Below are 23,393 nucleotides of genomic sequence, written 5' to 3' on the forward strand. Positions count from 1 at the left end.
ACAGACTCTTACAGAGACCAACAGAAGGCCATAAACAGTTTTATTTCACCATGTTTTCTCTCAGAGAACAGTTTCCCCTGTATCTTTGATCCCAAGTGGAAAATTCAGTCCACAGGGAACTGTTGGGGGGGGGTCGGGAGAGTGGCCAGGGCCCAGTGGCAAGGAATAGAGAGGAGGCTGGGGTAGGACTCGGAGATGGGGAGGGGGAAAGTGAGGAATGGTGGAAGGAGGAAGGATTAAAATTTGTGAAATGCAGCCCGTGACGAGTTGACTGGCCTGTCTAATTAGGCAAAAAGAGGCATTTCCGCTGGTCAGGGAGAAAAAAAACTCTACAACTGGATTTCTGAACATCTGCTCATCTTATAGTCTGAATCACGCCACTACGGATATGAGATTGCACAGGCTGGATCAGATTTTATGTCATATTGACCCTCAGATCAGAAGATTTAAAGTCTTTCTGGCTGAATCACAGACATTTAGATTGGCTGACATTTATATAGCTCAAATATTATATATTATTTATTATATTCAAAGCAGTTATGATTGTACGTAAGCATTTCCACACATTTACATTGTGTAGAATGCGCAAAGACAGTTATTTAAATCAACTTTGTTAGGAACACCTGTACAATACTACAACAAATTCCAGCCTTTTGTCTTCACATTGTCAGGAAGTTGGTAGTTTTTTATGTTTACTGAGCTTGTAATTTGCGGCACTGTACAAGAGTTCATTATGTTATTCAGTAGCTGAATAATGTTCCTGACATTTTTGTTTGAGTTAACCTCAAGTTTATATTGGTATTGTTATAAAAATTAAACCTTTTATGACAAAAAAAAGTGGCTTGCTTTGTCTGACTGTCTAAGAAAGCATGTCTATCCAGACCTCTTCTTTAAGAGTGTCATGTTTATACATTTAAAATGAATATTATTATTCAAATGGTATTCCATATATAGGTCACATAACATTGCAATGTGTTTAACAGGGTGATCCTGAGAGCTTAGTTAAGCCTTTGTTTGTCATTCACAGTATCAAAATACCTGCGAGTGAGTTGGCTGAAGTCACAAGTAGATAGATTGTCTTGACTCACCTATCTGCTGGTCTTTTTAGAGCAAAGAAGGACCAAAAGACTAAACCTAAAGCCTATTTTTATTCGGAAATAACTGAGCTGTGCTTTTATAATTTGTAAAACCAAAAATGGTACAGTGTTTTAACAATTAATGAACCAATAAATGATAAATTCATAGGGATGGTTGTAAATTAATCAAAGCTGAGACCACTGAACAGAAGACTGTGACTATATACTGGGTGTATATATGTTATAATTATAATAACAGCTTTAGACATTCATATCAGTACAGTTGCAGTATTTATTTACAACTCCAGGTCAAAAATCACTGAGTACAATTAAAATAAAAGCGAGATCTCATCTATTTCCTTCACAACAGAGCACAGAAAACACATGGGATGTTGAAAGTGAGAAGGTTTACTATTTTATTAAAGATATTAGCTCATCTTGAAACTGATGGCAGCAAAAAGTCTGAGAAAAGCTGGTCCATGTTTCACACTGTGTGGCATCCCCTCTTCTTTTAACAACAGTCTGTAAACATCTGGGAACTGAGGAGACCAGCTGTTGGACCTATGGGAGAGGAATGTTGTCCCATTATTGTCCGATAGAGGATTCTAGTTGCTCAGCAGTCCTGGGTCTTCTTTGTTGTATTTTAGATGTGTTCAGTTGGTCAAAGGTCTGGACTGCAGGCATGTCAGTCCAGCACCTGGACTCTTCTACAATGGAGCCATGCTGTTGGAATAGATACCGTATGTGGTTTAACTTTGTCTTGCTGAAGTATGCAAGGCCTTCCCTGAAAAAGAAGTCATCTGCATGGGAGCATGTGTTGCTCTAAAACCTGTTTATACCTTTAAGCATTGATGGAGCCTTTCCAGATGTTTAAGTTTCCAGTTGCATAGGCACTAATGGGCCCCCATACCACCAGAGATGCAGGTTTTGGAACAAACTGGATGATCCGTCTTCTCTTTAGTTTGGAGGATACTTTGTCCATAATTTCCACAAACTTCATCCGAGCACAGAACAGTTTTCCACTTGACCTCAGTCCATTTTAAATGTGCGTCCAAAGAAGACAGCAGTTCCTGAGCCCAAGCTGAACAGAAACATACCTGTTTTTATTTCAGTGCTGCTCGAGGGTCCGAATATTACAGGCATCTAATATCGATTTTCATCTTTGTCCCTTGAGATGTCTCCAGATTTTCCGAATCTGTTGATAGTGGAGTACTCAAAGTCTTTGCCATTTCTTTATTAAGGCACATTACTCTGAAATTGTTCCACAATTTATAGAAGGTGTTCTTTGCAGATCTCCGAACCTCTGCCCATCTTAATTCTGATAGACTCTGCCTCTTTATGGTGCTCTTCTCTCTAATTAGTTGAAGCATGTTCCTCCAGCTGTTTCCTTGTAGTTCTGCTTACTTCTCCAGCCCTCTGTTGTCCCCGTCCCAACTTTTTCGAGACGTGCTGCTGCCTTCAAATTTAAATAGTAAAACTCACTTTAGACTCACTTTGATATGTTTTCTATGGACTATTATGTTTAAATTATTTGTTTATGAGATTCTTTTAGATCACTACATTCTGTTTTTGTCCCAGGTTTTTTTGGCATTGGGGTTGTACATGTATATGAACGAGAAAACGAGCAGATTTAGACTCTCCAGTTCATGGGAAAAAGGTTGAGTGATAAGCCATCCCACAGATGGTATATGTCGCTGTGTATCACAGGAATTGAAATCCCTGCTTCCCCTCCATGTTTCAGGATTCCTCCTCATCTGTTGTTGTCAGGTCCTCTTAGCCGCTCAACATGACAAAATACATGTGACTGAGCTGTAACTGCTTGCATTACTTTCTCTTCTTCTGACAAGGAGAGGATGTACAATCAAGTACAGATAGAGTGGAAGTGGGGGAGGATGCAGTGGTGGGCAGAGCAACATAACCCGTCTGATGTTTCTCTGACATAAAACCCTTTCATCAGGACAGTTGTGGTTTCAATCAAGCTCCCAAGGCGCTTTGTTTCTTCTGTAAAGAAAACACCAGACAGAAGAAAGTCCTCTGTTCCCTTCACTCTCTTTCCTCTGTAGCATTTAAACTCTTTATATCTTCGCTCTAACCTGAGCGACCCCGACATGCCTTAACAGTAGAGCCAAGGAAGCGATGGGGAGACGGAATGATGGAGTAATGGCTAAGAAAGAGCACAATAGACATATGTTTTCCCAACATGCAGTTTAACATCGCAACTGACCCCAACATCCTTGTTACTCCACAGACTTCCTGTCAAACTGAGACCTCTTGGTCAAGTCTCCGAAGAAATATGTCAGTCATTACTGTAAAAACATCTCAACCACAGTAGGTTTATTCGCTGTTCCTGGTGCCAGAGCTCTAAATCTTACAACAAAGCATCTATGTATCAATATAATCCATTCCAACAGTTTCCTGTAAGCAGCCTTCTTAATTGTTTCAGTAGGTTTTTTGGGAGGGGGGGGGGGGTCTCAGTGACATCAACAGTGAGTAATTTTTGTGGCCTTGAGCTCAGACCTCTGCTTTCCCTCCTGCAGACTTAGCACTTCGAATTCTCTTGAATTTCGTGTGAGTCATTGGGGCAAACAGGACGCAAACGTATCGTTTAACATTACAAGGACCATGACTGTCTCTCCTGACTAAAGGAGACGGCACTTTATCACAGACAGCCCTGGTAATTGCCCAGATAGGCCGGCGCATTCAGAGTTTAAGCTGTGTTTGTGTGTGTGGCCAGCACTGGCTATGCGAAGTGAAGGAACAAGTGGGTGTGCAATGTTGATGAGAGTTAAAACCATAAGCATGACAGCTGACTTAGCCAAGTTGGTACCAAGCCAATCCACTGTGTGCATGTGTGTGTGCCAGCAGGGGTATAAGCTGCACTAATTGGCCATTGAGTTTGGTTTGTCCAGAGTCTAACAAGGACTGGACGCACTGGATTTCAACAATCTAGCCCCCACCTCCCGATAGAGATCTTCTCAATTATGTATAAAGAAAAAAAAAAAAAAAAAGGTCTTTCCCATGCATGTGAATAATGTGGTATTTGTGGTTTATTCCCATGGCCTTTGTTTTGTGTTCTGTTCCCTATATTCACCTCTTTTGGCCTCAATGAGATGATGAACACCAAAAGAAGAAAAAAAAAATCACAGGGAGAGAATAAAGGCTTGGACCACAGTGACGTGTTGTTTGTGAGCTGTGGTATCCTGCAAAACGAAACAGGCCCTAAAACGGCTGTCGACTGAGCCCGTCTGAAGAATCTGACTGCATTTTTGTGTATAATGTAAACACGGTTGCAAATATAGAAAGAGGAGGTGCAGAGATGCAGCTCAACCACAAAGTGTAGACATGGAGGAAAGCAGCGAAGCTCTGTAATAATGCCCGGTATCGGTTGGCTCACAGGAGAATTTTCCATTGTTGATGTCTCCCAGGCTCATCACAAACTGAGTCTTCCTATTTTGTTTATTTACTCACGTTTATTTTTATCTGACTTCGATCTTTCAGTGCTTGTTTGGCTTGAAGAAGATGAAGATGGTTGGATGAGAATGTCGTGGTGTGTCTCTGCTTTGGCTTGTACACAAGCAGCATGTGCACATTCATATTTGTGTTTTCCATCTACATACCTTTATGGACATATTGTGCATGTACAGACGTGCATCAAAGTCTTCATTCAACCCTTATTCCTTCGAGCAGCCAGAGTTTCTTGTAATATTTTAAAGTGGTCTTGAGCAATAGTTCTCCAGGTTTTCTGAAGGTCTTTCAAAGTTTTTGGTTGTTTGTTAAGCCACTTAACGCTGACAGATCAAACATAAAAGGCTCCTAACTCAAGGGATGAACCAGTTTTATTTCTACACATAACAGACAACTTAAAGAACCAATTTTAATGTGTATCTTTTGACACATCTATGAAAAACATAGATAGATACATAGACATAAAGATAACACAGTCTGACAGACAGAAAATGGAATTTTTGCTGCAACAAGGTGATTCCCAAAGAGCTGTTAGCTGAAAACTTGGCATATCTCAGCATGGTGTGCAGTGTGTCCTTAAAACATTTGAGGAAACTGGACAAGTGGAGGACAAAAGAAGAAGTGTCAGGCCTAAAGAACTATCTACAGCAGATGAACAGGATCTGAAAGTGATGTCCTTAAGAAAGAGGAAAAACTCCAGCAAAGACCTGACACAGGAGCTGAGAGATGCATCTGGAGCTTCAGCTGATCCATCTGCTGTTGGCCCAAGCCTCATCAGAAATGGGCTCCATGGAAGGGTGGCTGTCAGGAAGCCGTTCTTAAGGAAGGGAAACAGGGAGAAAAGGCTGAGCTGTGCCAAAGGACACAAGAAGTGGGCTGAAAATCAGTGGCAGCAGGTCTGATGGAGGGATGAATCCTCCACAGAGCCCGGACCTCAACATTACTGAAGCAGTGTGGGATCATGTTGGCAGAGAACGGAACAAAAGGCAGCCCACATCCAAAGAAGAGCTTTGGGATGTCCTTCAAGAAGCCTGGAGAACTATTCCTGAAGACTCCTTAAAGAAAGGACAGAAAGCTCGTCTGAGAGGGTTCAGGCTGAGTTGGAGAATAAAGGAACTCAGACCGAATGTTGACTTTCAAACTTGTTAGAATTGTAAAAACTCAGATTTTGCCTCATATGGTGTATTTACTTCCATGTTTGCTCACGTTTCAATAAATCTCTGCACTTATTTCCTGTTTTCCTGGAAAAATATAAAGAAATGAGGGACGGTTCAAGACTTTTGCTCAGTGCTATAGTTGGTGTGGTCAAAACCTTCAGCTCCATAACAGGGTATTTCATCCCACGTGGTCATAAAAGCTTCACCACAGGGAGCAATGTCAACCTCGATATCGTCTGCCTCCCTCACAGCTGCTTGGAGCAAAAAACGAAACAGGACAGACGCTCCTGTGTTTCCTTTCGGGGGTTATAATAAAGTGTGGGAACAACAGACAAAGAGTAAGAAAGAGAACCTGCTAAACATAAAGAACTCGGGGGAAAAAAAATAAAGATTATATGGTCTCACGTACAGAAGAGGACAATATTGGACTCTCAAATCTTCTGGATGTAAAGGTTTCACTTTAACCTGTAGGTGTTGTTTCTGCTTAGCTGCAGCCTTGAGGGTCCTCTGAGTTAGTCTGGGTGCTTTCTGGTTTTCTCATGAAGCCCATCTTTACATGATTAAGAGGCATTGGACATGTGGGGTGCATTTGTAGGACTGCTACACAGCTAAGCCATGCAGGTTGCTCTCACAACCGTCATAAAATGAGTTGTGCAGGTTTCTGGAAAAGAGAGCATCTGACCTCCAAATTACACTGGAAAAAGTTGAACTTAAAGTTTTAACTGTTGGTCTAAACGTTCACATAAGATGGCACATTTGTGAAACACAATAAATTTGGATGCATTTATAGATTTATGCTGGCACTTTAAATCTAGAATCGTGAAAAATAACTAGTATTAGAACAATCCTCCAGCCTTCTTACTACATAACCCTTAAAAAACTACACTTTAGGCAACATTTAAGCACGACTGCAGTCAGTTAAGTCGGATTTCTATCATCTAGAACCAAATGGCTCCCCTAACCCCCCTTAAAAGTACATTACACACAGCGGGTTAAAGAACAACCAGTCATTTCCACCCACAGAATGGCTTTAATCAACAGGTGGTTGTTAAATTGTTCCAAAAACAGACTCTGTGATTGGTAGCTTTTTATTTTCAGGGTGGAATGAAAGCATTTCTGTCTTTTGCTCCTTTTTTTTTAATGATTTTAATGGGCTCAGAAAGCTTTTTAGCACATATTCCTTTTCACTGTTTATCACTGTGGAATTTGAACTCTGACAGAAAACAGGTGTAAGGCATAAAGGCGTACCGTATAGCTCAAACTGTTGACAGGCACCAGCAATATTTCCTTGAGGGCAATAATAAAGTATGTCTTGGTGTTTGGAATATAGTTAGCGTCTATGGTGCAATAAGCAGAAGGCCTGGTTTTAGAGGAGCTGAACTAACTGTTCAGGAATATTAGTAGGAGCTTTAGGTTCATGCACCTTTGAAATCCTGCAACAAGCCACCACACTGAATAAAACTGGTTGAAAAAAATATAAAAACATCAAAACTTGTTTCTATTCACCACCCCTAGATGGCAGACATGTGTTATTTGAATCATAACAAACATTTTGAGTAAACTGATCACGAAGTGAATGACATAAAGCGCCGTAACGATGAAGCAGAAGTGTTTATATCGAAGATGTCCAGTTGAAATTTTGAGAAAATTATGAACAAATATTTAACAAAAGTAGATATTTTAGTTAAAAACTTTGCTGATGAAGATTTAGACGGTGAGAATTTCCGTTTGAATACGACGGTTCGCTATCAGACGGATCAGAGAGGACGAGGATTTTAATCTGTTGATCGGCATCAGTGAGGGAGGCATTGGACGATGGGGGGGGGGTTGACACTTCGATGAGCCTGTTGGCTATCGAGGAGACGAAGATTCGGCCTCCTCCTAACTGATGATTTCTGGACACTGAGAACAAATGAAACTAACAGATATGAACACCAAATTTTCTTAAACACTGAAGCCAAAATGAAGATCCGATTGAAAGACAATTTACTGATTCTTACTGACATTCCTTTTTACTGATTTTCTGTTGTTTTCATGAGGATAAAATGACAAAAAAAAACAAGTAGCTTTGTTCATAGTTGAGTACATGAATTCAGAAAAGGAAAGAAAAAAATTAAAGAAAACCAAAGTTCACGAAAAGTGGTTGAATCCGATGATCTCACCGCACGCAAAACAAGTGATTAAATTTACGGCCTTCGTAAACTTTGAGTCGCACTCAGTGACCATTTTGAAGCTGCAGCCCCTTGAAAAAACTTGTCAAAAGATTTTAACCTCAGCGCTTAAAGGGTTAAATGTGTCATGTAAGCAACAATCAGATGTTGCAGAAAGGCAGTTGGGTTTCCAGAGTTAGCAACCTTTGTCCACAGTTTGCTCCCCTGTGGTGTGAAACCCATAATACTCCCTTATATCACAGCACTGGTTTGGCACTGTGTGTCTTCCTGCCCAACATTACTTTCCAGCCTGCTTGATGCTGTGGTTGTGAAAAGAACAACGATGTCAATGTTATGTGACTTGCAGTGGGTGCCTCAATGCCTCCAGCGTGATTAAATCAAACAAAATACAATATTTATGATTTCTACAAGATCATTTTTGAATATTTTAACCAGCATGTCCACATACTTTGCAACCACTGCTAGTTCAATAAGGAAAGATTAACATAAATGTAGATGTACAAATGATGAAAGATTGAAGAAAAAATATTGGAACGAAGTTTGATGAATAAGGTCAGAGTCTTTTGTGAACGAGGCGTGATGTGTGATAGAAATGCCCAGAGACTAGATGCTGGTGGTCATCGAACAAACTTATATTTTGTGCTGAAGGTGAGGGTGGAGTTGGGGGGAAAGTGAACAGAAAAGACTGGCTAGATTGGCTAGAAGAGAAAGGAAGCAGGAAGACTGTTGGACGAAGGCGGTGACGTCATGATGAATGTGGAAAGTTTTAAAAGCGTGGGAAAAGAGGAAACATTATATAACTCACAGCAGGAATGTATAAGACCGTGAAATCTTAACCGGAAAAAGTATTTATTTCTTTATATTTCTTAAAAGTCCAGTGTGTAGGATCTAGTGGCATCTATTGGCTTAAATTGACAGTTGCAACCATCTAAATAACCCCATCTAAATAACTATGGGGACCAAAGGGCTGCCAGACCTAGTGTTGGGCATTGTCCTTTTGAGCTTCTGTAACATGGTATAGCCGGTCTTTGGACATAATTGGCTCTTTCAATGCCAATGAAAACACAACTAATCGTATCTTCTGCCTACAAAATGACAACATGATTATCAATAGTATATTAAATTTCCACCAACAGATAGCCATAAATGTTACACTCCTGTCAATATGTTAACCAGCTCTATGATGCCATCATCTGGGACTGGTTTCCAGCAAACAGGTGAACCTTTTCTGAAGTTAACAGCATTTCTTGCCATCTTTGGTGTGCACAGGGTGTACACTCATGCCTAAATGCAGAACAATTGCTTGTGCGTAGGGCCTCATATTACTACTCATCAGCCTACTCTGAGGTAGAAGCTATAAAAGACCTGGGGAGGTCTGTATACTCCACAGTTCTTACGGTGCACACATAAAAAATAAATTATAGTTAGTTTTAGGAGCACTTAAGAAGTTCCTGGTGTCAGAAAGCAGCTTCAGAGTTCCTGCTGTCGCAGAAGAGAAGTTCATTCGAGTCAGTAACAAAAGAAATGAGAGTCCACACTGTGAACATATCTAAACACAAACTGTTCAGAGGAGACTGAAACATAACCAAAATGGTTTGGGACGAGTTTGACCGCAGAGTGAAGGAAAATCAGCCAACTTCCACTCAGCATGTATGAGAACTCCTCCAGAACTTTTGGAAATGCTCCAGGTGACGACTTCATGAAGCTGCCTGAGAGAATGAAGAGCGTCTTCAGCTGGGATCACATCCAAGGAGGGAATTTGAAGAAATCTAAGATTTAAAATGTCCATTGTTTTGCTTTTAAAAAGAAAAGAAATGGCTTGAATGACTGTATGTGATCCTGGTTCTGTATCACTCAAGTTTGTGTTGCCCTGAAGTTTCAGTGCAGCACTACAATATATCAGTTTGATTTATAAATGTGCATAAAAGTATCAACAAAATGTTCATTTTAGCCTATCTTTAAGCTATCTGAATCACTCTCAAACACAGTGTTTCAGGGTCTCACAAGCCCGTTTCTCACAGTAAAAACATACCAAGGCTGCTACCTCACCACTCAGTTATCCCTCTCAGAGCTAACAGCTCTAAAGCCGTGCTTTGAGAGGAGAGAGCTGTGCATTATCCATTTGCTATGCTTCTTCTGGCTTTGATGGATCAAAGAGCATGTTGGGAGCTGGAGGAGCCAGGGACAGTGCAGCAAAACAAAACTCTGAGAGAGGAAGATGACAGAGGGCTGGCAGATGGAGATGGAGGGAAGAAAGCATGGGAAGGGGTTGGAGGAGGGTTGGTGTGGAAAGATGGAAAACGGGGTTATGGGGGTCAGAGTTTCACCAGCTGGAAGCACCTGAGAAGAGGCAGTGGAGGTGAAAGTATCATTTTTTTAGTCATGCAACTTCACTTAAAGTAGAATTGTGCTTAGATATGCAGCCAGAACTTGAATCTAGACCAAATTAGAGAAAACTAGCTAGTCATGAGTTCTTATGTTCAAGAATTTTTGGTTACTGATTGACACATGGGATCAAACCAACCAGTAAAAGGACTGCAAAGATTCAAACAACAGTGGACGTTCAAAGGCAGAGGAAAGGGAATGAAAAGATCCCAAGAAAAGTTGTGGAAGGTAGGTGCGAAGATGGATAAGTGCCAGAAAGGAAAGATTTAGTTAGAAATAGATTAGAAAAGGAAGTGAAGAAAGAGGAAGGAAATATTGGAATCAAAAGACGACATACAAAGGAAGAAAGTTTAATAAAAAGAAGCAGCAAAACACATGAAAGAAAGCTCAGGTTAAAAAAAGGAAGTGACAACAAGGATGTAAAATGAACTAAGGAGGAAGAGGAGAGCTATTAACAGATAAGAGAGCAGACAAGGTAAGAGAATAAATAGGGATTAAAAGAGAAAAGGGTGGAGGTTTGTTAGCAGGAAGTTTGTACGTAAATGTTGGCCTTTGGAGATGGAAACACCCTTAAGGGGCCCCTTAACTAGGCACTGGGATAGAGGGATGAAGAGGACTAAATGGAGGAGAGAAGGGGAAAAATGGCTATAAATGATGGGATAGATATTCGGTGCAAAAGTGTCACCTGAAGTGAAGCCTGATTCCCAATGCTTTTTATAAATAGAAGCACAGAACATGGTCAGAACTGAGTAACCGTAGTCAAAACAACTGGAAATATGACACAGTGTGGAGTGTCTGAAGTACTTCCAGGACTGGGAACTGGAACCAGTAGAGGATCCCATAAGACTTTGATTTTTCTTGTCAGAAATATGTTGAACTGCTGCATTTTCCAGCATCCGATTTCATATTGAGTTATGTGGCGTGTCTTTTGTTGAGCGTGGCTCGCAACAAGCCTATCAAGGCAAGAATGAGGCCTTTCCTGATGAGGTTAACGTCCATTCATGTTGTACTTGATGTTCAAATTAAACGGTTAAATGTAGGAATGTTACTGAAACGAAAAAGCCTGATACAAGATGATTATGGAGGCACTATTCTCCATATTTGTCGTATTATAAGAATACTAGAATAGATAAGACGGGGTGGTTTATGGATTGAGGGTGTTAAAAGGTGGTAAATAGAAGGAAGGAAAAAGACAAAGATGCAGTACAAGATGCATATTAAGGGACATGAAGAGAGAAATTAACAGGGAAAATGTCAAATGATGGGAAATGGAGGGTTAATACAGCGGATAAGAAGTGTCAAAATAGTAGAATTGGAAAATGAATGGGGCAATAAATAGTAAATATCACCTTTAAATTCGGCAAGATCACTGTGGTTACATGTAAAGCTTCTGCTTTCAAAACTTCGGACTTTACTACCCTAATCCAGTAGAAACCAGGATAACTGTTGCATTTTTATCTAGGTTTCTAAGCTTGTACTTCTAGTAAAGATTTTATTGGCTGAAATGTTGAGATATCAGATTGAAAACAACCTTTGTCTCACTCTGATGATGTCACACATTTTGTTAGGACAGATCAACTCCAAAGGTCGCATTTAGGGGTCGCATTTTCAACGTGTAGACTTTATGAAACAATGTATTTCCCTGTCATTGTCCAATACGCAGGCCTAGCATTTTGAGGCGGTGCATCTTAAACCCAACCAGAGTGTTCTCCTAAACCTAACCATGTAGTTTTACTGCCTAATCTTAACCAGGAAAATATGTTACAAAACAGGGAAAACCCTATAAATAATAAACTGATTTTGTTTTGTAGAACTGAATTGACCATCTCATAATTTCTGATTTCTCTTAACAGTTACAGTTCAATCAGTCTACGTTCTGCAGTCACTTCACAATTATTCACAGCTCTGTGTTTTTATATGAATTTATGTCAGTTATTGGAAAAGTGTCAGAAAACAGCATAACACAACATTCACTGAATCTCACTCTTAGTCCAGGAATATAGTTGCTTTTTAGCACACTCAGAGAAGCAACACACCGTCTACACATTATTCAATCCGTTCATTCAACACTTTTTTCATTTAACGGACGTTTCCAAAATAGTACGAATCTCTCACCAGCTATTGTCACGAGTGACAAAGACATATTGTAAAGACCAGTTCGAACTGAAGACGTTCAAACTAGGGATGAAGCGATACCACTTTTTTTCAAACCAATACGATACCGATACTTGGATCTGAGTACCGATGCCGATACCGAGTACCGATGCCGATACTTCTACCACAAAAAAAATGCAATGAATAGGAAGACAGGTTTCGGTCTCACTAGCCTAACCACACTGTTCCTGATTATTTCGACATCTCCCCGAGCCGCCAATCTAAAAAAATACAACAAAAATGACAAGCCACCCTCTGATCGTGGTCTTCACGCAATAAATTGGTATCGGTTCATGGTATCGGTTAACTTTAACGAGTACGAGTATATTAGAATAGTATCGGCCCGATACCAGTATCGGTGTATCCCTAGTTCAAACTGATCCTTCCATTTATTACACTTATCCAGGGTTACATCCCGGTTCCTAGGGACACTCTCCGTTTCAAGGTCAGATGGGATATGTAATTCCTCCCAAAAACCCGGGATCCTAACCAGATGAACCACCTCAACTGATTCCTTTCAATCCGGGGGAGCACCGGCTCTACTCCGAGCTCCCTCTGGATGTTTAAGCTCCTCACCTTATCTCCAAGGCTGAGCCCAACCACCCTCTGAAGGGAACTCATTTCAGCCACTTGTATTTGTGAACTCATTCTTTTGCTCACTACCCAGATCTAACAAGTTTAAGTAGAAGAAAACCAGTAGTTTCCAAAAGATATTTCTTTCGGAAAAGGAAGGAGGGACCTGCTTTGCAGTAGTAACTTGGGTGAAACTTTAGAGTTTGTTAACAGAAAGACACATGTGAGTTACTTAATGGGTTGCTTCACATTCTCTGAACTGAGAAATAATAATGGACTTATATAATGAAACTGACCTGTTTCCCCCAGTGGGAATTAAAGAAATAATAGCCTGACCTGTCAGGGGATGAAAACAAAACCAAACAAAACAAAAGCATGCAGGGTGAGATTTTTAATTCAGTGCCCTGTAGCAACGGAAAAGAAACATTTATTCTCAGAGTGACTCATTCAGGAACATTGTCCAGTTAGTCATTTGATAGCCAGTGTTCAACCTGAACCTTTTCCCTACGACTTCTGTCAAACATGGCACGTCTCAATTTAGCTCTTTATCAGTTCTTCGGCCTTCCTGTTGATGTCGGTACTTACGTAGAAGCAGCAGCCAGCGACGGAGGCTTATGCTAAAGAAAGAAGGGGAAGAAGGAGATCTTAATGTGGCCGTGCAGCACACAGACAGTGTGGTGACACACCCCCAGGTTCAGGGCCTGAGTAACTTCCCCTTTGTGCACAATGAAATATAGACAAGCCCTTGCCCTTTTCCTGTATCCAAATAAACAGTTCGAAAAGGGTTATTTGGCAGGAACACGACCCTGTGTATGTGTGCGTGTTAATGCACGTGTGTGTGTTACGTAAGCATGATTGTGGCCCTCAGCCCCCTCCATTAGAGCTGCTGTTCAGCTCTGGCTTCCTTTGGTTACAGTTCATTGACCTGCAGGCCCGTAACAGACATGGGAATCGGATGTGTCATTCTGTATGTGTGTGTTTGTACCAGGGCTCCTCCAGCTGTGTTCTGCGTATTTGGCTCCTCATTTTCACATACTTAACATTTCATAAACACGTTCTTGAACAAGAGTTACATTTGTGTTTACTCAACACTTAAGTGCTTGGAAGTAGTTTTACATTTTGTTCTGCTCTTCATCAAATGATGTCCAAGCTCCTTTCAATGTTTTGGCCTTGATAGTGTTTGACTAATTGAGGTATGAGGTTAAATTACATGATTTTTTTGCATTTGCGTGTTTCTATTGTTTGATGATCCAAATTTCTGACCGGCATGTTGTTCTCTCTCATAAGATTTGGTTCATTGAACCAAGTTAGACTTTCGGATACTTGTGGGTATTTATTTTGATATTTTGAATATGCATTTGAAGAAAGATTGCGAGCTTGAAAGAGCATGCTAACTATGAATAGATCTGTTTGCTGTTAGCAAAGAGAATAATATAGCCTAGATCCATGAAGCTACAGTGGGTAGATATTAGCCTAGCTCCATGAAGATAACAAATGTCCCCCTTTTATTATCATATCTAATCGGTAGATATTATCCTAGCACCCCCAATCTAGCAAATGTCCTGGCTCCATTATTAAATTCAAGAGGTAGATATTAGGCTAGCTTACCTGAAGATAACGATTGTCCCGGCTCTATTATCATATCTAACAGGTAGATATTAGGCTAGCTTACCTGAAGATAACGATTGTCCCGGCTCTATTATCATATCTAACAGGTAGATATTAGGCTACCTTACATGAAGATAACGAATGTCCCGGCTCTATTATCATATCTAACAGGTAGATATTAGGCTAGCTTACATGAAGATAACGATTGTCCCGCTCTATTATCATATCTTACAGGTAGATATTAGGCTACCTTACATGAAGATAACGAATGTCCCGGCTCTATTATCATATCTAACAGGTAGATATTAGGCTAGCTTACATGAAGATAACGAATGTCCGGCTCTATTATCATATCTAACAGGTAGATATTAGGCAAGCTTACATGAAGATAACGAATGTCCCGGCTCTATTATCATATCTAACAGGTAGATATTAGGCTAGCTTACATGAAGATAACGAATGTCCCGGCTCTATTATCATATCTAACAGGTAGATATTAGGCTAGCTTACATGAAGATAACGAATGTCCCGGCTCTATTATCATATCTAACCGGTAGATATTAGGCTAGCTTACATGAAGATAACAAATGTCCCGGCTCTATTATCATATCTAACAGGTAGATATTAGGCTAGCTTACATGAAGATAACGAATGTCCCGGCTCTATTATCATATCTTACAGGTAGATATTAGGCTAGCTTACATGAAGATAACGAATGTCCCGGCTCTATTATCATATCTAACAGGTAGATATTAGGCTAGCTTACATGAAGATAACGAATGTCCCGGCTCTATTATCATATCTTACAGGTAGATATTAGGCTAGCTTACATGAAGATAACGAATGTCCCGGCTCTATTATCATATCTAACAGGTAGATATTAGGCTAGCTTACATGAAGATAACGAATGTCCCGGCTCTATTATCATATCTAACAGGTAGATATTAGGCTAGCTTACATGAAGATAACGAATGTCCCGGCTCTATTATCATATCTAACAGGTAGATATTAGGCTAGCTTACATGAAGATAACGAATGTGCCGGCTCTATTATCATATCTAACAGGTAGATATTAGGCTAGCTCCATGAAGCTAATGAACATCTTGAAAAACTTCACTCTAGAGTACTATTTAATAACTTTTTTGTTTGTTTGTTGATTTAGTAAACCTTATCTTAGTCACAGTGTAAGAAATAGTTTGTAACTATTTATAAGCTTTGATCCTGTCAGTCTTAGAGCAAAAATTATGTTTTTATTTTCATTCACTCATTTTTGTTTTGTTTCTAAGCTGGTGTTTGTGTGTTTGAAGTAGACTTATCTTTACCTGTGGCTGTCTTTGTGTGTTCCAGGTGACCTCTGCATGTATACCAGCTCCCTCCAACGATCTGGTTAGTCCCCTTCCTTTACTCATTTCTTTTCCTCAAGAGCTTTCAGTCTAGAAGACAAGTTTTCCCACTCTGTCTATCCATAGTTTGACTCCTCAAAACCACTGTATGGTTTCCTCAAAGCTGAATTCCTTCTGGGAAGCCGAGCCCTCAGCTCGGTTGGAGCTTTAGGTCATTCCTGGAGCACTGCAGAATTTCAGCTCAGAGGAAAAAAAATAGTTTATGTTGGTGTAGGAAGTATTCATGTTTATCCATTAAGGAGTTTATTTGTTTTATTAACTCTCCTTTCCTTCCTCTATTTTGCCTCCTCCCCTGTCCCCTTTCTCCCACCTCCTCTCTACCGCCTCCCATTGCCCTGCTTCCTCTTAATTTCACTGTCTTCTTCCCATTTGTCCTACCACCGCCTCTTCCATCACATCCAGCAGCGTAGAGGAACCGCTCCTTCTCGACACATTCAACACATGGTGAGCACACTCTAACCTCCATGCTCTCTCCTCCTACTCCTCACTTTCATGTTTTTTTTCTCAGTATCTTCCCCTTTCTCTCCAAGTCTCCAATGTCACACAATCTGGAATGTTTTCAAAGCTGCCAAAATGAGTTTGTGGCGTCAATTGAAATTGAGTTAGTACATACTAGACTAATTAAAATGAGATCTTAGCCAGTAGTACTTGTTACACACCACAAAGTGATCATTTAAAATGACGTATCAACGAAAAAATGTTAATATACTGCTACTGGAACATGCACACACAAGATTAAAGGTACATGAATGAGTCATCCAGCGGTTCAGAATTATACAATAACAATCTGTGAATTATGTTTTTTTTAATAAAATGGATCACCAAAAACAACACAATCAATTAACAGGAGACTGTAAACACTTTGCTCCACTTTATTCGATTACTGGACATCAAGCTATTGTTTATTTGCGCTCCATTGAAGTTTTGGTTGAAGACAATGGTTCCACCATTTGGGGTTGGAGGCATGACGGGACGATTTTGAACAGAACAAAAGTTGGTTTAATGTAATTAACCTGAATTTACTATCCACCCAATTTATTTATTTCCGAATGCACCTTACTGTTAACTTCATTAAAAAAAATAATGCAGTTGAACAAAGAAAGTCAGTTTTCTGTCATAAAAGAAAATTAATTCTCAATTGACTGCGAATAGTTTAGTGTACTAGATAATCTAATACCAATATGCCCGTGTTCAGCAGGTATGTAAGTGTTAAACACGTCGTTGCAACAGGTATTTTACGTTGAGTGCTTGATGAAATCACATGGAGTTACTAAATTATCAGTTTTATTACCAAACATAGACTGAATAAATGATGGACGAAGCTTTCAGCTATCAAACGTAAAGCCAATGTGGAAGTGCCTCAAGGTGCAAACCACCAATGGCATCCCTGGATCCTTCTGAGAATATCTGGCTCCATCTTGGGTGGTTCTTCTGAAAATAATTTCTAAATGTTAAACCTATAAGTCTTCAAAATAAACACACATTGATTTTCAAATCCAGCCTTTTGTTCAAATATGGTCACTTATGGCTACAAAGACCAACGGCTGTATGACAAAAAGCCAGTCATCATCTTTGAGGGTCCGTCCATTAGCGCTGCACGATAATGGCCAAAATGATTATCACGATTATTTTGAGCAATATTGATGTCACGATTAATTATCACGATTATTTGTTGATTTTAATGAAATGCGGCTGCATTCGTTATTTCACGGTGTCTTTGGGAGGTGGTTGGGTATGGTGATGCGCTAAAGAGGCTCGCTTCGATGGATGCCTGAGTTGATGTTGTGGGATGATTAGTCTTTGCAACGCATTTCTTGGTCCTCATACATTCATCATATTGAACTTTATGGTGTGTTTTCAAGTGGCTAAAGAGGTTCGTTGTGTTGCTTTGTGGCGCCAACACAACCGTACGGCACTCTTTGCATATCACCTTTTCTTATGTTGTGTCACTCGCCTGGAACCCAAAATGCTTCCACACAATGGATGACGATCCGGTTCTCGGGACAAGCTCCTCGGCCTCGCCCTCTGCCACTTTAGACATTTTTTGTTTTCTCTGTTAAGATTGTTTATAGCTTATGAGACCGACTGCTACCTGTTGTGGTATGTTCGCCAAGTTACTTTGTCCTCTGTGACTAGTGTCTACATCTAGAAACTAAACTGCGCAGTGCAGGGAGCAACTCTGATTGGCTCATGGGGGCATGTGATCAGACAGTGGTTTACGGAGCGCTAGAGTGGCTTTAAAAAAACACCAGAGAGGGTTAAAGCGGAGGATCTTTGAAAACACCTTTAATATGGAGCGTTCTATGGACGGAATGACGCATTTTAAATATCGCTCGTGATATATATCGTTATCGTGATTAAAATTCGATACATTGTGCAGCCCTACCGTCCATTCAATGATACGAAGTCTGTGACTACAATTCAACCTGCGAGGATCATGAATGCACCAAATTTTATAACAGTCCATCCAAATGTTGGTGAGACATCCACCAAGTTTGTTTTAAATTTAATGCCAGTTAATTGAACGGTTGTTGAGATATTTTAGTCAGTTTGATCTTTTCTCTTTGTGGCGTTTGAATAGCTTTAATTTCCACAAAAGAAACTAACAGAAAACATGCAGCCGACTGGGTTTTGACTTTTTCAAAAGAGACATTCAAGAACTTCTGAAGGTTAACTTTTAACCTGTCAAAAAAACAAATACGGATAAAGTTGACTGAATTGTCACAACTATGTCAAATGGATCAAACATTTAATCATTGTAGTATGTATTAGCCACCAGTGTTTATAGTATTTTCTGTTTTTTTTCCCACAGGGATCAACCAAGTCTCTAACTTATACCAAACAGAGAAACACCCTGCCAAGGTAAAGCCATTCCTGGCAATTTCTAAGGAATTAATCTAATACGTAATGCCTATGGGTTTCCACTCTGCTCTAATCTGTGCCCTTTGCACTTTTTCCTCAGACTAATGAACTTCTCCCCTTTGTTCTCAGTGGAAGGTTTAGTGTCACGCATGTGATGGAGCAAGTTGATCTGACCCTCATGTTACAAGCAGTATCCAGTTTCTCACTTTCCCATTCCTCCTCTTTTGTCGTTTTTTTTCCCCGTTCATCCAGCCGGGAGTTTCATCAGACTCTGTGTGAGGTTTCATATTGAGCTTTAGGGCTGCATGAAAGCCAAATAGTGTTCATCAGAATCATCAGATTTTTACCGAAGTTATTGAGGAAAACTCAATTGAACGGACAAAATGGTTTTCTTTGAGCATTTATTTATTGGCAAAAGTATGTGACACACTAAGTTATTTTAAAGTTAGAATTAGAGTCAGGTGGTTTCAGTTAGTTAAATGATAATCAAATGAAGTGGGCACCTTGTTTTTTTTTAACAGGGAGCAGTTTGTTAAAGCATATCATGGTACAAATAAAGATTTATACGGACTTCAGAAAAAGAGTTTTGATGCTCATCAGACTGGAAAAAGTTACATAACGACATCTGATAAGTTTGGACTTCACCACTCACACATACTGTGTAAAAATAGAGGAAATTCAAGACCTCCGTCACCCTCTACAGGAGTGGTTGACCAACAAAGATCACTCCAAGAGTAAGATCTTTTATTCACCAAACAGATGTCAAGAACCAGCGGTTTCAAAAGGCAAAAATCGCCCCTAATACAGTATGTCAGCTTACGTCTAAGCACTCAAACAAGCTGCAAAAACCAGGAATAAGATCCATAAAACTGTGTTCAGGACTAAAACAAAGGCCAGATTTGCCAGATTAAAGCAATGCTTATGTACATCTTATTCATTCTCTTTTCTATAATTAAAAATCATCATGAAAACACATTCCCATTTTTAGCCATAGATTTTAGCCACTCCCCTAACTTCTCATTTGCATATAAATACATTGTTTGCACCACAACTAAATAGGCATGACGACGGCAAACGTTAAAATGAAAAAGAGGCGCAGTTTGAATATAACACTGAGACGCTCGTTAGTGAAGCAGGGAAAAAGGAGATCAGTTTTACTTTGTGATTTCAGTTCTGTAATCTCGAACAGATTAAAAACTGCTGGATTAAAAGGGTAAAAAGCGATCTGCTCTTTAAATTCAGAGCGACTGTTGGAGAAGTTAAAGAGAAATTGTCTAATTATAAACCAGCGACCAAAACAAACACCAGCTGGCACATCACAGTCGTAGTGTGTTAGACTACGAGATAGTCTTGTGCAAAATCATTAGAATGAACCCTAAACATTTGTTTTCTTTTAAAAAGTCTCATTAGCAGTGTTGTGCAAGTTCATGCTTCTCATGAACTAGTTCAAAGTTCAGTTCCCACAGGTTACATATGTTACCCACAATTACTGTAAATTAGAGAATATGGTGAAAACTGACCGTGAGAAACAAAATTAGAAAGAAGACTAAATTAGACTGTGCAAGGTCTGGGGGAATAGTTTTATGGTAAATTATTTGTCTAAATGTTTCCATTTCCACCTCATATCAGTGTTATTTTGCCAGAAAAATGTGTGTACGTATGGTCTGATAAATGCATTCTTGCTACACATTTGTCTTTTACAAATACCAGTTTGTGTGGAAGAAATACATGGGCTTTGTGTGTACGCGTTATTAAAGCATCTGGACCCAGGTCCGATCGTTCGGACCAACGGGCTGCACCTGCAGAGGACGTAACGTTGCAGGTGCAGAAGGCCGCAGCGGTCTATAGATTATTCACTAAGAAGAACCTGAAGATTACGTAGATAAAGAATATTAACAAAGCGTAATATATGGAATTTAAGTTCATAATTCGTTCAGTTTTTCTTCTCGAACACAGACGTTCACAGAGAGCCAGTTTATCGGCTTCGAAGAGTCCGAAGACGTGTAGTCTGTGAGGTTACAGACCACACGTCTCCTATTGGCTAATGTTAATGAGCTTTCCATCAGAAAAATACTGGACAATAATGGTGTACACAGCAAGGCTGCGAGGAGAAATCGCAATGGGTCCCAAAACATGGCAGGCAGCAGTGTATCCCCTCTGTGAAATATGGTGGTGGCAGTATCATGGTTTGGGCCTGCTTGCTTTATCTTAGTGAAGACAACTTGGTGCCATTGATAGAACAATTCTGTATTAAAGCATTTAAGGTTTTAAAGAGGTTTAAAAAAAAACAAACATTGAAGCACCACTGAATACGCTTACATTTCTCTCTTTTCCAATTTGTTTTTCTGCGTTTCATTAGGAGCTTCAGTGTGGACCGTGTGATGGAGCGCGTCATGGAGCGCCACTACGACTTCGACCTGACGTACATCACCGAGAGAATCATCTCTGTCTTTTTCCCACCAAAGCTGGAGGAGCAGCGGTACCGGCTCAACCTGAAAGAAGTGGCTGCCATGCTCAAGTCCAAACATCAGGACAAGTTTCTGGTGAGGGAACACGGCTCCCTCACGTCAACTGAAACACAATAATTACAGTAGCTTTCACAAGATGTATAGTTTGTTTGTCGTATTGTCAGCGTGTTGTTATACTCTGCAGATAATGCCTGTTGCACAATGGATGTTGGCATGTTCACTTTACCCACAGCAACCCACAAATAAGCAGTCTTTTTGTTTTTCTGTCACACCCATAAGGAGATCATTTAAATAATAATTTGCTACCGTTACAGAGTATAGGAGAGATAAAAAAAAATCTTTTCTTTTTCAGCTCCTGAATCTCTCTGAAAGACGTCACGATATCACTCGACTAAATCCAAAGGTACAGCTTTTCTTTTTCTGCCTTTCATCATCGTCATGTCAAAAAAAAATCACACAATCTTATTATCTTGTCACCTTCCACCACCAGGTTCATGACTTTGGCTGGCCTGACCTCCACGCCCCGCCACTGGATAAGATCTGCGCCATATGTAAGGCCATGGAGAACTGGCTGAACTCCGACCCCCAGCACGTGGTGGTCTTACACTGCAAGGTCAGAGTTCAGGTGGCCACCGGGCCTTTTCAGACAGACATCCCACTTTTTCCCAGGCTCTTAGACACACAGATGTGGCAGAAGTGCCGTAACATTGTTGCATCAAAGCTGGAATTGCTGTTAATTTGGTCATTTTTACGACCGCAATTTTCATATTCATAGGAAGCTAGATTTTTTAAATCCCTCAATGTACGCACTGAGGAACCCTTTCATTACCAGGACACTATAATAAGAATCAGTGTTTTCTAACAAATGGTTAATGGTAAAAGTACAGTACAGTTTTAACATCACATACCAAAAACTAGCTGGAGACATTGCTCACGCTGGTTTATTTGAGTATGATACAGAATAGCCACTGAAGAATATGTCATACCAAACAGCAGAACAGGACATTAAAGGGTTGGGATGAAGCCAGTTTTAGCCACCAACAATGTTGGTTATTTATTCTTGAACACTGTGTAACTGCCATATAAATGGATTGGAGTAAGAATGTCTCAATTTCCCTCCAAAGTTTAAACGAATAAAATATGTAAAAATTACACTTGCTATAATCTCTCTTGGCAGTCTGTTTAGTTTAGACCCTAAAAACATGTCTAAGCTAAAGTGAAGGACAGAAAATTATGCTTAAAGGTGTTTGAGCTGCAGCTAAAGGTTTCAGTCACTGTCTGATTGGATACCAATAATTTTATTGGTTATTGTTGGCTGATATTGGTTTCATTTGTTGTCTTTAGTTGACAACCACAACCAATGAGTGTCCCGGCACGCTAGTATGAATTATTATGCTATATGAAACGTTGTTGTGGGAAAACTGATACACTACACTTGACTTTGACAGTCAAGTCTTGCATGAATCCTCCTACGAATAGTTAACAGCTCACTGGCATCAGGCATTTTTCCCAAGTCACTAAAGACAGCTGCCATTAAGCCACTCCTAAAGAAGAGAACTCTAGACGCCTCTATGATGAACAACTACAGACCTGTCTCTAATCTCTCTTTTATATCCAAGATTATTGAGAAAGTTGTATTTAACCAGCTCAACGACTTTCTGAATGAAAGTGGAAGTCTTGATAACTTTCAATCAGGCTTCAGACGTCATCACAGCACTGAAACAGCTCTGGTCAAAGTGTTAAACGACATTAGGTTGAACACTGATTCTGGTAATGTTTCAGTCCTGGTTCTGTTGGACCTCAGCGCTGCGTTTGATACTGTAGATCACAGAATCCTGTTGCACAGGCTGGAAAACTGGGTTGGACTTTCTGGAGCGGTCCTTAACTGGTTCAGGTCCTACTTAGAAGGCCGGAGTTATTTTGTTACTATTGGCAGCTATGAATCTGAGCGAGTGGCCATGACTTGTGGAGTCCCCCAGGGGTCAATTCTTGGACCTCTTCTGTTTAACTTGTATATGCTCCCTTTGGGTCAGATATTGCAGAATTTTAACATCAATTATCACAGTTATGC

At 40.0% G+C, this 23,393-nt stretch overlaps 1 protein-coding gene across 4 annotated transcripts in view; it reads left to right on the forward strand.

The window, feature by feature from the left end:
- Nucleotides 1-23,393, forward strand: part of tns2a (tensin 2a) — a 71,659-nt gene that overhangs the window by 25,625 nt on the left and 22,641 nt on the right. For 3 of the 4 annotated variants that reach the window (XM_075476140.1, XM_075476142.1, XM_075476143.1), the window contains 6 exons: nucleotides 15,937-15,975; nucleotides 16,395-16,436; nucleotides 18,805-18,854; nucleotides 21,214-21,397; nucleotides 21,675-21,725; nucleotides 21,813-21,935. In XM_075476140.1, coding sequence (XP_075332255.1) covers nucleotides 15,937-15,975; nucleotides 16,395-16,436; nucleotides 18,805-18,854; nucleotides 21,214-21,397; nucleotides 21,675-21,725; nucleotides 21,813-21,935 — 489 coding nt within the window. The remainder of the gene's footprint in view (nucleotides 1-15,936; nucleotides 15,976-16,394; nucleotides 16,437-18,804; nucleotides 18,855-21,213; nucleotides 21,398-21,674; nucleotides 21,726-21,812; nucleotides 21,936-23,393) is intronic. The other variant, XM_075476141.1, reaches the window with a different exon arrangement.

This window comes from Odontesthes bonariensis, chromosome 10, assembly GCF_027942865.1.
Source record: "Odontesthes bonariensis isolate fOdoBon6 chromosome 10, fOdoBon6.hap1, whole genome shotgun sequence".
Taxonomy (NCBI): Eukaryota; Metazoa; Chordata; class Actinopteri; order Atheriniformes; family Atherinopsidae; genus Odontesthes; species Odontesthes bonariensis.